At 36.0% G+C, this 13,302-nt stretch overlaps 2 protein-coding genes across 2 annotated transcripts in view; one reads left to right on the plus strand and one right to left on the minus strand.

Moving 5' to 3' along the window:
- Positions 1 to 4,805, plus strand: part of LOC150076658 (uncharacterized) — a 61,571-nt gene extending 56,766 nt beyond the window's left edge. Inside the window, exon 4 of the mRNA XM_090386024.1 lies at positions 4,572 to 4,805. Within this exon, the coding sequence (XP_090242150.1) occupies positions 4,572 to 4,632 (61 nt within the window). The 3' untranslated portion in view covers positions 4,633 to 4,805. The remainder of the gene's footprint in view (positions 1 to 4,571) is intronic.
- A 7,344-nt stretch (positions 4,806 to 12,149) lies between these two features.
- Positions 12,150 to 13,302, minus strand: part of LOC150076659 (galactokinase-like) — an 80,014-nt gene continuing 78,861 nt past the window's right edge. The window contains exon 8 of the mRNA XM_090385990.1: positions 12,150 to 12,260. Coding sequence (XP_090242116.1) covers positions 12,183 to 12,260 — 78 coding nt within the window. The 3' untranslated portion in view covers positions 12,150 to 12,182. The remainder of the gene's footprint in view (positions 12,261 to 13,302) is intronic.

Raw genomic sequence — 13,302 nt, forward strand, 5'->3', positions numbered from 1 at the left:
GACTTTGGCCGCAGGTTCTTCATAGATCCAATGACTTTAGGCAGGCATTGTTCAGTATACCACTTAAATGTGACTGTCTTCTGCGTGTCCAAAACGACACGTTCCACAATTCCACTCGATTTGAAAAATACAGCTATCATTTTCTTCTTTACAGATCGGGATTTTCTGACAATTACGGGTGTGTCGTCATCATCAAAGACCCAAACTTTGTTTTGAGCCTTGGTCGGCAGATCGTAATAGTACAGCCAAGTCTCGTCACCTGTCACGATGTTGTTCACATACCGAGATTGTCCCTTATCAAACTTTTTTAACATCTCCCGGCACCAAGTCACACGTCGTGTCATCTGCTCTTCAGTCAGTTGATGCAGCACCCAGAGAGAACAAAGTTTCTTCATGTGCAAATGATCTTGCAGAATCGAACGAATTGCTGGTGCATTTAGGCCCAAAGTATCCTCTATCTGTTGGTAGGTCACTCGCCTGTTTTCGTCAAGCATTTTCCTCACAGCAGTAACGTTTTCCTCCGTAACTGACGTTCGTGGCCTTCCCGGCCTCTCAGAATCCTCTAGAGTGAAATTTCCCCTTTGGAATTCTCTATACCACCTGAATATCGTTGTACGATGTGGACAATCATCATCTAGTGCAAGAGTCATTTCTTCTAAGCACTGGTCTATGGTTAAACCACGCACGAAATTATACCGCAAAACTGTCCTTATCTCATTTCGTGACCACGATGCCATCGCAAGCACTTTACACTCTCACTACTAATGAATAACTGAGCCCATCGACTGGCGCCTCCGTAGCCAGGTGGGAAGGAGCAGCAATGCGAATGCCCATCGACTTGGCGCGGCGGCTACTATGCACGATGAACATGTCTCAACATGCAGCAACAAGCAGCTTCCTGTGATTCATTGTTGCATCATATTGCAAAACTTTCCTAGTACCCTTTGTAGAAATAATTAGAGGATAATTTTAATTGTACTAAATACATTAGGAAAGTGATCACTACTTATTAATCATTACAAACCTGCATAGCAGCCACATGAGGTTTGATTTAAGCTTAATAGTGCAGCTCTAAACATTCACTATTCAGAGCTGCACTATTAAATTTTATGCCAAATCTCTCTGTTCCTTCCAGGCATACTGGAATGTGCTTTTTTTTTTTTTCTCTCAGTTCTAAGATTAGCACAACTATCCCTGGTTCAGACTTTTTGTTGTAATGAAAAACTGTAGAGCTTTCATGACAAAAGAAGTTTCTTTTAATTTGTATGGAAAGGAACAAATGCCAGGTGACATGGGAGCTTTTCAGTTGCCCTCTAAAGCAGGGATTCTCAATGGGGGCAAAAAAATCATGGGTATTACAATGGTTTTTGGCTCTCCAAAGTTCAACCTTACTCAACAACATCTTATTCCTTAATATTTAATTTCTCCCATTGAATTTTCTTTTCCCCTGAGATTTTTAACTTATAGGTATATTATATTAGGAGTGAGAAATTTTGATAAAAGGAAGATAGTGGGTGTGATTTAATTCAACCACCTTTGCCTTTCATAGGCATTAAATGCCTAAGTGCTTTCAGAGGCAGTGTCTCCTCAATCCTTGGTCTGTCTTTGTGCCTTTCCGACAGCTGCGACTTTGGTGGCAGGCATGGTTTATTTATTTATTTATTCTTTTGGTTCATTGGTTAATATATGAGGCATGGATGGGATGAGGCAATGTTTCAGTCTATTGTTTCTACTTTCTAAGCAACAATTAATGTTGATTTGTTTTATTGTGGAAGTTTATTTTTGATCCACAGTGCTTTTGTGAGTGTATAGGCTATGAGAGTAAATAGCCTCAAATGAGGCTATGAAACCAAGACTTTTAGATCACTTAAAAAGGAAACATCCTGATAGAGTTGGTAAACATTGAACATTCTAAAAATTTAAAACTAACACCATTTCCTTGTTTAAGAAGAACACACAAATAAATGACAGTGGAATGATTGAGTCTAATAAAATTGCAGAAATCATTGCAAAAAGTGGTAGTGCTCATACAGTTACTGAGACTGTTTTTTGATGCATCAAAACCCATTGAGTATTTTAAAAGCATTGCCATTGAGCAACAATTTAATTCGAAGACAAATCGATGAGATGTCAGTTAACATTGAAGAGCAGCTAATTGACAAACTAAAAATGAGAATGTTCTATTCAGATTGATGAATCTGCAGTTACTGACAATAAGGCCCTTCTAATGGAACTAAAGTTGCTGACCAAATTAGATACTTCATCCATATGGTGTCTACTCTTGTATCCAACTTTTTTTGTTTATATATTTGTTTTTTCAGGCAACTGAAAGATACTAGCTGGGATGTTACTCGGATCAACTCGAATGCTGTGCTTTCAAGGAAATCAAGGCCCACGTGCTAATTATGCTACTGAAACAATCATCAACATTTGAAGCTTGAACAAGTAAAATTAGTAGAAGAGTTAGTCATTATATCAGAATAGCAGATATCACAGAAACCAACAGTATGAATAACAAATGAGTTGCAGCTAAACAGTAATTACAAGTTAATTTATGGAAGTAAGATACTTTGTAAGCAAGGTATAGCCAATTTTAGAATTGGTTGGGAAGAAATTTTAGCAAATATGAGAAGCAAAATTAAAAATGGGATTTGAAATTTCTCAGTACTCAAACAAATATATGAAATAATTCTTGAATATGTTAGAAAGAGCATTAAACAAAGATTTAAGGCCAGGAAATGACAATTATATCTACAGAGTTGTTAGGAATTTTGCACAAGCTATACAACTACTTTAATCATGTTATAAGGTGAAAATAATGGTGTTTACATTGCTTATTAGCATTGAATTCATACGTTGCCAGTGCCAGTTTCCAAAAGCAGCTGATATTGATTGACTTTATGCTGTCCATTTATATTATTATTATTTTTATAATAGTTCATTTAAAATTAAACTGAAAATTAAAAACTTATTAAATTTTTGGTAAATTTTTTTCAAAACTGTTGTAACAGTTTGGGGGGGGGGGAGAGGCATTAAATTTACTGAGTCCCTCCCAATAATTTAACATCTCATTTTGCAAACACCTGACTTATAAATCATGAATTTGGCTTTATTTTTTTATTTTTTACTCTGATCAATTAAAAAAAGGGGGGGGGGGAATAATGACTGCTTAGTCAGTGTTGAATAAAACTGATTATGAAGTGCCCTTCAGGTAACTTTAAAAATTGCCTTTATCCTTTCTTGTTGATCAGGAAAAAAAATAAATGAAACATTTTGTGCTATCCTAACTAGAGCTGTATATTATTAAATGGGCTATTATCCTTCCACATCCTTAAACAAGTATTCATTCCGTAAAATAATGCTGTCAATAGTTGAAAGTCATTCCATTCCTTGCAAGATAGACTGGTGATCATAAAACAAATAACTGGCAGTCCCTCCTAACGTTTACTAGACTGTCTGTAAAATGAGTCACCAACCTGGATTTCTTAATATGGTGGTGACTGGGTTTATCGAGCTTTGATCTTAACTACATGCATATTATGCAGCTCACAGCTCCCATATTGCAGATTTGTCACTAGTTTCCAAATACTCCAGTATGTGTACTTTCTACCTACTGTTGATTAGAAATAAGTGTCGAGCTTCTCATTTGAGAAAGTGTTATTTATTGCTGTTCTCCCAGCCATAGCCTGTTTCCCCCCCCCCCCCCCCCCCCTTTTTTTTTTTTTTCCTTCAATGTGTGGAGTGAGTATTATTTACAATAATGATCATATTTATTTTACATGCTTGCCTCAGGCTGTTGCACAGCTGGGTGCCATTCAAAAGTAATTAATGATTATAATCATTAATAATAATTATGGTTTTTACATGTGGATTGGAAAATAAAATTTGATAACTATAACCATTAAATAAATTTTATAAACTATAGAGTGAAAAATCAAAAAATAATCCTTGTACGGATAAAAATAATTCCATACATCCTTTAATGACAATGTAATCTCTTATCAGGGTTACTCCTGATATCAGTATATTTTCTTGAAAAATAATTTCTTTGAATTGTTTGTGCCATGGTTTTACATGTGGTTCCTAGCAGATATAAAGCATAGTTTGCATTCCAGTAATAGAAATATGAGAAAGCTTCATGATAAGTACCTCTAGTAGGCTGGGACACAGGTGCAGCAATGTTCAGCTGCACTTCAGAGTAGTGTGAACTAAAAAATAACTGTGGCACTTTCAAAACCATGGCATGGCTGCACGGGAGTTTAATTTCAAATTTCTGTTTCCTTGATTCACTTATAAAGAAATGTGTAAAGTAGTATGATTCTTATTAGCTTATAATTTGAATAAGCCTGAAATTAATGTGCTCTAAACAGTGGTTACCAGTCACTAATTCATGACCTAAATCCTAACAGTATGCATAAATTGAGAAAATATTGGGTTATATTTAAATAAAAGTGATAAATTGCATGCTTACCAGTCAACTTTCACTGGAATTTTTCCATTCCATGAGTTAAAGGATTGGGAACCACTGCTCTAAGCTACTTATAAATAATTTTTCCTTAATTATATATTACAATTCCACCCAATGCTGAGCTGCTGTTCGAGATAGAAATTCTTTACATCAATGGTCAATAATTTGTTCCAGCTGAGTTTTCCAGCATCACCTTGCATGATTGTAGACCAGAAGTGTTATATTCCATTTCTAAATGTCTACTATGTAGATGTTGCTGCGTTTTCCAGTTTATGCACTATTCGGTTATTTTTCTGTCTGTAACCAAAATATTTAATAAATGAATTAACACCTGAAATGTTTCTTCATTGACTATCTAGTGCATGTTTAACTTCCAGCATTAAAAATATAATTTTAATGCTGGAAATTAAACACGCACACATTACCCATCATTTGTATTAGGAAACAGATACCATTTGAAAGGTAGTTAATTGTAAACAAAACATCAGCTTTCTTACCATGCCATATAGTGCAGGAAACCACAGGCTTTTGTTGCACTGGCAAAAAAAAAAAAAAAAAAACTTAACCAAGTAGATAAACACATGCTTTCCTCCTCACACAGGTAAGTATCCAGTCTCAGCTACCTGTGAGGGAAACTGGTTCAGCTATTAATGACTCACTGGCTAAAAGAAAACTTCCTGCAATCTAATATAAACCTCATTCAAACAAACTTCATATCTGCCCATATTGTAACTCCACTGTTTTTAATTCAAGCCTTGTAATTTGAATTTTTGAGCCCTAATTCTGAAGTTGTTTAGAACAATGAGAATTCCACATTCATTCATTTTACTACTCCCTCGCCTTTTAAACCTTGATCAGGTAACCTCCGAGGTGCCTGGTTGCCAGACTGTGTAGCCCACATAATTGGAATCTTTCCTATACAGCCATCCTTCTGCCTATCTCGCATTCAAGTTGCCCATCTTTGGACCCTTTTAAGAAGCTCTAACTTTTTTCAGATGAGATCTCCATACTTGAACACAGTATTCCAAATGTAGTCTTCCAATTGCCTTATACAGTGGAGTTATGACCTCCCTATTTCTACAGCATAGCAATCTGATAGGACACCATGGGCTTTCCTGACTACCTGTTTACACTGTTCAGAAAACTTCATATCTGCCCATATTGTAACTCCACTGTTTTTAATTCAACCCCACCAAGTATATAATTTATTTGTGGATTGCTTTCCCCAAGTGTAAGACCTTTGCATTTAGCAGCATCAAAACATGGCTGCCACTTCTGACCATCTTTGAAGTCTGTTCAAGTCATCCTGAAGGAGTGCTGCTTGTCACTGATCATTAACAACTTCATATCATATGCAAATTTTGACATGCCTTCCATCCCTTCATCGATCTCATTTATGCAAATGAGAAACAGTGGTCCAAGAACCGATCCTAGAGGGGCCCCACTCCTGATGTTACACCAATCTAAAGAACATCCATTAATCACAACCCCCTGCCTCCCAGCAATCCATCTTAGAATCTTACCAGTAATCCCAACATGTTCAAACTGTTTAAAATCCAAATGAACTGTCAAAATTATTTCCTAAGTCCAACTCATGAGTAATTGTCAAAATAGCCTACTAACTTAAGCATGATTTACCCTTAACCCTCATGAACTCACAACATGAATTACCCTCATGTTGTGAGTCCTTCAGAATGCTATATCTATCAAAATGTCTCTGGATTGCACTCTTAATCACTGCCTCTAAGATTTTTCCTACCACCGAAGCCAGACTAACTGGTCTGTATACTAACTTCACTCTTAGAACCACTTATGTATTGGCAATACATTAGCAATTCTCCAATCCAAAAGAATCTCTCCTGAGTTTGGATTCCCTCATAATTAACCTTAATGGTGCAATACACTCAATCGTGCTTTCCCACAAAACTACAGGGTGTATGCCATCACCTCTGGGTGCCTTACTTGCCTTTGTGCTCAAAAGGTTTTCTGGTAAACAATCATCTGTAATTACAACAACATTAATATCATAGGGCTCAGCCTCACTAGCACATCCTCTTCTCAGCATAAAAAATCTTTCTTAAGTAAAGACAAATGTGAAGTACTGGTTCATTTCATCCACAACATTAGTTTGGTTGGCTAAGACTCTTCCATGCCCAATGCACGAGGGTCCAATCTGATTTTTTTTTTTTTTTTTATGAAAACCCCAAACACGAAAGGTTATTGGAACCTGAGACAGCGAGTGTAAAGACTGTTAGAGAGGAGTCATTAATTAACCTAACTGCCTTCTTCTGAATGGAATCTAGAAGCCTGAAATAGGTTTTGGGGGCAATGCTCCAGATGTGGGAACAATATTCCATGGTAGGGTGGATTTGCGATTTGTACAGAGTGAACTTCTGTTTGGAAGAAAAGTAACGCCGAAAGCGAGAGAAAATCAAGTTTTTTAGATGCAGAGGAAACAATATGTGTAATGTGCTTGTGCCAAGAGATTAGAAGTCAAGGTAGTAAAGATAAGCATAGGAGCAGAAGAATCCTTTTTGCGAGATATAAGACAAGACTGAGTTTTAGAAGGATTGAAATCAACTAAGTTGTGTTGATTTGCTTTTTTCTTCCTCCTATTCACATACATGAAAATAGTTTTTCAAAAATTCCTTGTCCCTTAGCCAGTGCTTTCTCATATGCTGCCTTGTCCTTGCCAACTTTAATTGTGGTACTATTACAGATCAACCTATACATGTTGTAGGCTTCAATACTTTTTGTTGCTCTGTAACTGTCCTATGCTATCTTTTTCTGCTCTATTTGATGACCATTCAGGCTCTGCAGTCATCCATTTTGGCCTCCTACTGCTGCAAAATTTTCCTAAAGGTATGTATGCATTCATGGCTTCTGTGATTTTTGCTTTAAAAAGTATTCCATAATTCAAATGTATTTGCCATATAGTGCTTTAAACTGTTGAAGTCCCCTCTTCTGAAATTAAAACCTGTGCCTTTAAATATTGCAGCATTTTTCTTAATCTCCCAGCTGAGAATTGCATGATCACTTCCTGACAATGGTTCCTGTACTTTAAACCCTGTAATGTCATCTGAATCGTTTGTAATCATGAAGTGAAGAATATTATCACCCCTAGTACTTTCTCTAGCATGCTGGTACGAATAATAATCTAGTTTATTTGAAAAACTTTTTTCCCCATCGTGAGTTTCTCTCCCATATATTCCCATCAATCTGGGGCAGATTAAAGTCACCCATAATAAGGCATTCATACTTGCTTGCCCATTCTATCTGCATTTAAGACTCATCATATTCTTCTGGTCTGTAGATTATTCCCACCTCACTCATTCCTTTGCTTCTGGCTAACTCACCACAGATTCTATGCTGGCAGACGTAACTTCAGACTCGGCAAAAGCTCATTTTGCACTCGGGCTGCTTTTGATAAGAAGCATCACCCCTTCTATCATTCCTAAATACATTATACATACCACAGTGAAACTAGACATCACTAATTTCCAGGTGGCACCGCATTTCTGTTAGCCCTATTATATCAGCATTAGTTGTCCCAACTAGTTAAAATTCACCCATTTTATTGACATTACTGTATTCACAGATGAGACCAAGTAATATATAGTTTACTACCCTGACACACCCCTTGAATTTATTTATAAATCAGCAGTTAAGTCCAAATCAATGAAGATATCAAGGAAATTCAAATTATATGGCTTTGAGCTTTCTGTATTCTCAGTGGCCACTTGATTAATTACACCTACCTCCTACCTAAGTGAATAGCTCCCACTTAGCCCTCAGAACTGCCTAGATTCTTCACAGCATGAACTCAGCGAGGTGTTGAAAGATTGCCGCAGAAGTGTTGGTCTGTGCTGATTCAGTTGTTGATCTGCTGTAGCAGTTTAAAAATCTGGTCTCTAGTCCCTAAAGCTCATTCTTTGCTGTCCCACCAGTGCTTAATTGGGTTGAAATGGTGAATGAGGAAGCCATCACATCAGGCCAAATTCACAGGTGGATACTTTGCAGCCATGAAAGGATGTGCCTATAATGTTCCTCCATTGGTATCAAGGAGACCACTCTGCTAAATCATCTACTTCTCTGGAAGACATGCCCTGTTCCTCATACACAACATATTTCAGTCACTAACTATAACTACCTCCTGTGAGACCAGCATATTCTGCCTCTGTGTTGCACAATTAAAAGTTCTGGCATTGAGGTGGGCAGCTGACAGCTTGATTGACTCCCAGTTTAATTCCTTCGATGGCATTCACTCTGTTCTTCAAGCTCATAAATATTAATGCTCAGCAGATCGCAGAGTTCCCATGTAATATCCTCACCCTACATTGAACATCCCATTGGCTGTATCATGTCATGTTCCAGGTCGATCATCAAACAAGTAGCATATTTTTTGAGGCTGTGACTTGTAGAACAGCTGTCCGCCAGTTCTCCTGAACCATGGTACTCTTCCTACTTTCAACCCTTTGCCTTTGTTGCGCTAGTCTGAGGCATCACTTGTTTAAATTCAGTATAATCGAGAATAACACTACTCTCTTCACCAATTTTGCAGCAGTAATACATACTACTTTATCAAGTTTTCTCTATATGTATTATATGAAGTTTTCAATATTTGTGTTTAATATAATGTATCCTTAATTAATCACATTTATTATTCATTCTTATCTTTCATTCCCTCCCCCCTTAGAAAAATTGTCTGGATTTTATGGTGGTGTTTGGTGCACATAATACATAATTTCTTTCAAATAGCTAAAACTCCATGAGCAAGATAGGTTGCTGCAAAATAAAGGACATTTCTGTTTTTTGTGTATTTCTCTTATTATTTTTATTAGTGGTATATGATGCAAGGAAGCAAGCTTATAAAGCATCAGCCAAAAAAAAATCCCCCACATAACCTGTCATCTCCAATAATTTGCGTAGTTCTTCCTGAATTTACCCACTCCCATAATAGATAGTTTCTTCCAACAATCATTAACTACCTGCTGGCTGAAGGAAAACTTTTGCAGATCTACCCTACAACCATTCTTCCTCAGTTTGGATTTATGTCCCTTCATGTGTGTGTAGTCAGTCAGAGGAAGAATGCCACCAGCATTAAGCTTGCTCGATCCATTTAAAGTCAACAGTCAATCAGATCACCTTGCAAGTGCCCAGTCTCAAGCATGAAGACTGGGCACCTGAATTTTACTCACGTTCAAAAGCATATCGGCTTTCATTGATTTCTGCAGAAGAAAGGATTTTAGTTAGTATTAGTAATGGCTCCATGGTGCAAGAAAGCCTATGGCTTATGCTGCACCAGCCAAAAAAAAAATGATAAAAACAACAAAAAAAATAAATAAATAATAACAATTAATAAAAAAAAAAAAAAAAAAAGGAAATGAAACCTATCATCCTATGCGCTTCCCTTACCCGAAAGTACTATCCAGATGACCTTTGAATTTCCCCAAAATGTCGGCCTCTACCACCCATGAAGGCAACTTATTCCAGTAATTTATAACTCGCTGGCTAAAATAAAACTTCCTGCAGTCCAATCTAAACATCTCCTCCCCCTCCCTGTAACTTTAATTTATGTCCCCTAGTTCTAGCATCATTTATAATCTTGAAGATTTCGTCCTCATTCATTTTACTGATGCCTCTCAGAGCCTTAAACACCTCAATCAAATCTCCTCTAAGGTGTCTAGTTTCCAAACTCTGCAACCCATATATTCGAAGTCTTTCTTCGTAAGGACGCCCTTTTGCCGATCTCACCAAGTGAGTTACCCGTCTTTGCACCCTTTCAAGAAGCTTGATGTCTTTCTTTAGGTGCAGCCTCCATACTTGAACACAGTATTCCAAGTGTGGTCTAACATAAGCCTTATATAATGGGATTATCACATCCCTATCTCTACTTGCAAAAGTTCGATAGATCATCGATAGGACACCATGGGCCTTCTTTGCAACCTGTTTACAATGCTCAGAGAATTTCATGTCTGACCGTATCGTAACACCCAAGTCCCTTTCCTCCAGTACTGGGTTTAGTTCAGTGTTTCTCAAAGGGTGTGCCGCAAAATCTTAAAAAAAAACTAGCGTCGTTTTTATTTTAACATCATTGTCTGAATATTTTATTTTGGTTGTAAGAATTGTTTGCATAACACAAATATAATATAAGTATAAATAAAAAAATTGTTAATATTATTTTTCGTTCTATTTATTTAATTTAGAAATTTCTTCTTCTATGACTACGTAGGTGTGCCGCGAAATTTTTCTTCTTTGGAAAATGTGCCACGAAAGTAAAAAGATTGAGAAACACTGAGTTGAACTCCACCAAGTGAATAAGTTATTTTGGAATTACTGTTTCCCAGGTGTAATACCTTACACTTTGTTGGATTAAAGCATAGCTGCCATTTTTCTGACCATTCCTGAAGTCTATCTAGGTCTCTTTGAAGAAGCTCAGCTTGACAGTGATCATTAACTACTCTACCAATTTTAACATCTGCAAATTTAGACATCACGCCCTCTATCCCTTCATCGATGTCATTTATGAAAATTAAAAGATGAGTTAATTTTTATGTTAAGCTCAAAGGCAGGTTACTGCCTTTGAGCTTAATTTTGAGCCATAAGTAGGATAATGTTGTTGGGGGGGGGGGGACACTTTTGTCAGCGTGTTAGCTACCAAGGCAACTGTGGCTTCTAGGCACTAGTATATAATTTCTATGGTTGTGTGTATTCAGCTTGTAACTGTTGCCAAAGAGAAGAGGGGTGATAAAAGGTTCCTCCTGTTCAGACAATTTTAAATACAGAAAATACACTTGGCAGAAAACAAAAAACAAAAAAAAAAAATCTAAACAAGGTCTAGAGAAAAATGTGGCCAATAGAATAGGATTTTTTTTTTTTTTTGTGTAAAACCTAATCCGATTTTTGTTCCTATAATTAAATGTTTTTTTTAATGTAAAACTTGACAATTGTACATAGATTAGGATAATTTTTATAGAAGCAAAGTTATAAAAATTAATTACAGCTCTGCCTGCTTTGTGCCACAGATTAGCACATATTCATGTTTAATGAAGTATTATTAGCATTGCTAATAATTAGGCATCCTGCAAAGGCCAGGAAAATAAGTTACTCAGAACTATAAAATTTCTGGAACATGTTTGATCCAGCTTTTGATCCCTGAAAATCTCAATCCTATGAAATGGCTGATGTTATTTTCACTTAGTTATATGTATGCAGATGCACGCACAGATGGGTAGTTTTTCATTTAAAACCATTAGTCTGAATGAACTTCATATAGAAAGCTCTGTCTTATTCTTTTTAAATTAAAGAATACTTTGCAGGTTACTGCCTTTGTGACATGTGAATTTAGGTAATGCTATCCTTTTTTTTACTAATAGAGTAAAAAAAGAGCATTACCTAAAAACAAAAGTGATAAAAACTGGATCCACACAAGGCACCCAGACATAAGAAACAAAGCCCACCTATTTTCCTACATGAGCCATTAACAGTAAAAAATGCAATAGTGTTTAAATTTTTAGAGGAATTCAACAAATATGAAAAACAGTCCAATTTTAAAGCCACAAACATACATATGAATTTTTATTGAAAGCATCATTAATTGGATCATAAGAAAACACTTAACAAATGAAGATTGCTTTACCTTTGGAAGTGTAAAATTTTAGTAAATGAACACTGTTAAACAACCAGGTATATGTAAGCATATAAAACCTTAAAATTATAAATTTAATTTGCAAGACTGTGCTCCATCTTCTGCTCGGCAAATATAAAATGTTGGGCTTCCAACATACTGCTTCTGCAATGAAAAATAAATTACTTAAATACATGGAACTGTCTTTTGTTCTGTAAAGGTTAATATTAGTGTGGAAAGGCAAATGATTCTATTAATTTAAGCCACCACTTTGTATGAACAAGGTTGCTTCAACCCTCTCAATTAGTAAAAGATGCTACAGCACCTTTCAGTAATTCAGAAGGTTGTAAGTTATAATAACCCTTCATACTTGGAGTTACCATTAAAAAAAAAAAAAAAGACTTGGCTAGCCATTCATTCTGTTGCTACAAACCTAGACGGCTGAAATAACGGCACATTGAGGTCAGATGTTTACATACAGCGTAGATATCTGTCAGTGCTGAAAAAAAGAAACTGACAAGTTTGTGATTAAGTTTTTGTTTAAATTTACCATTTTGAAAGCGAATTCTGTGATATCATGGATTATAGTGCTGTTTTGCATTTATTTTAAATTAAAACCCATTCACTATGGCTCCTAAAGTTAATAAACCTCATACAGAGAAGAAAAGAGAATAATTAAGAACATTAAAGCTTAGTGACAAACTTGATATAATGTAGGAGTGTATTAATTGCAGAATATAACATCGGATCGTCAGCATGTTTGTTTTTTATGTGCAGTTAATAAAATTGCATTCTTAATCTCTATTTCTTATTTAGCATTATTTGTGCATTAAATATAAAACTTTATAGATAATGGAAAAATCGTAATAACAGCATCTTGAATCCCTGAAGGTGCCATTATTCTGAAAATCTGTATTTACAAAAGAACCTACGTTTCTTTAACATGCAATATACAATAATTGGTTGCTAACCTATAACCAAGTACACAGTACTTATGGTCAAGCAGCACTGGTGGTTCCCCACAAATCTGCAATCACTTTCCTACAACCTATATCAAGTATTCACTTGAGAGAAGTTAAATAAAATTAGATAAACCTTAGCAAAAAGCTCGGAGACAGCTTGACTAAAATCATTAAGAGCCCAACAGTTTATATACACTTGCAAGTAAGATAAACAGCTAAATATAAATTAAAGCAAGCATACATTT

This window comes from Mastigoproctus giganteus, chromosome 12, assembly GCF_048544385.1.
Source record: "Mastigoproctus giganteus isolate SK-2022 chromosome 12, ASM4854438v1, whole genome shotgun sequence".
NCBI lineage: Eukaryota > Metazoa > Arthropoda > Arachnida > Uropygi > Thelyphonidae > Mastigoproctus > Mastigoproctus giganteus.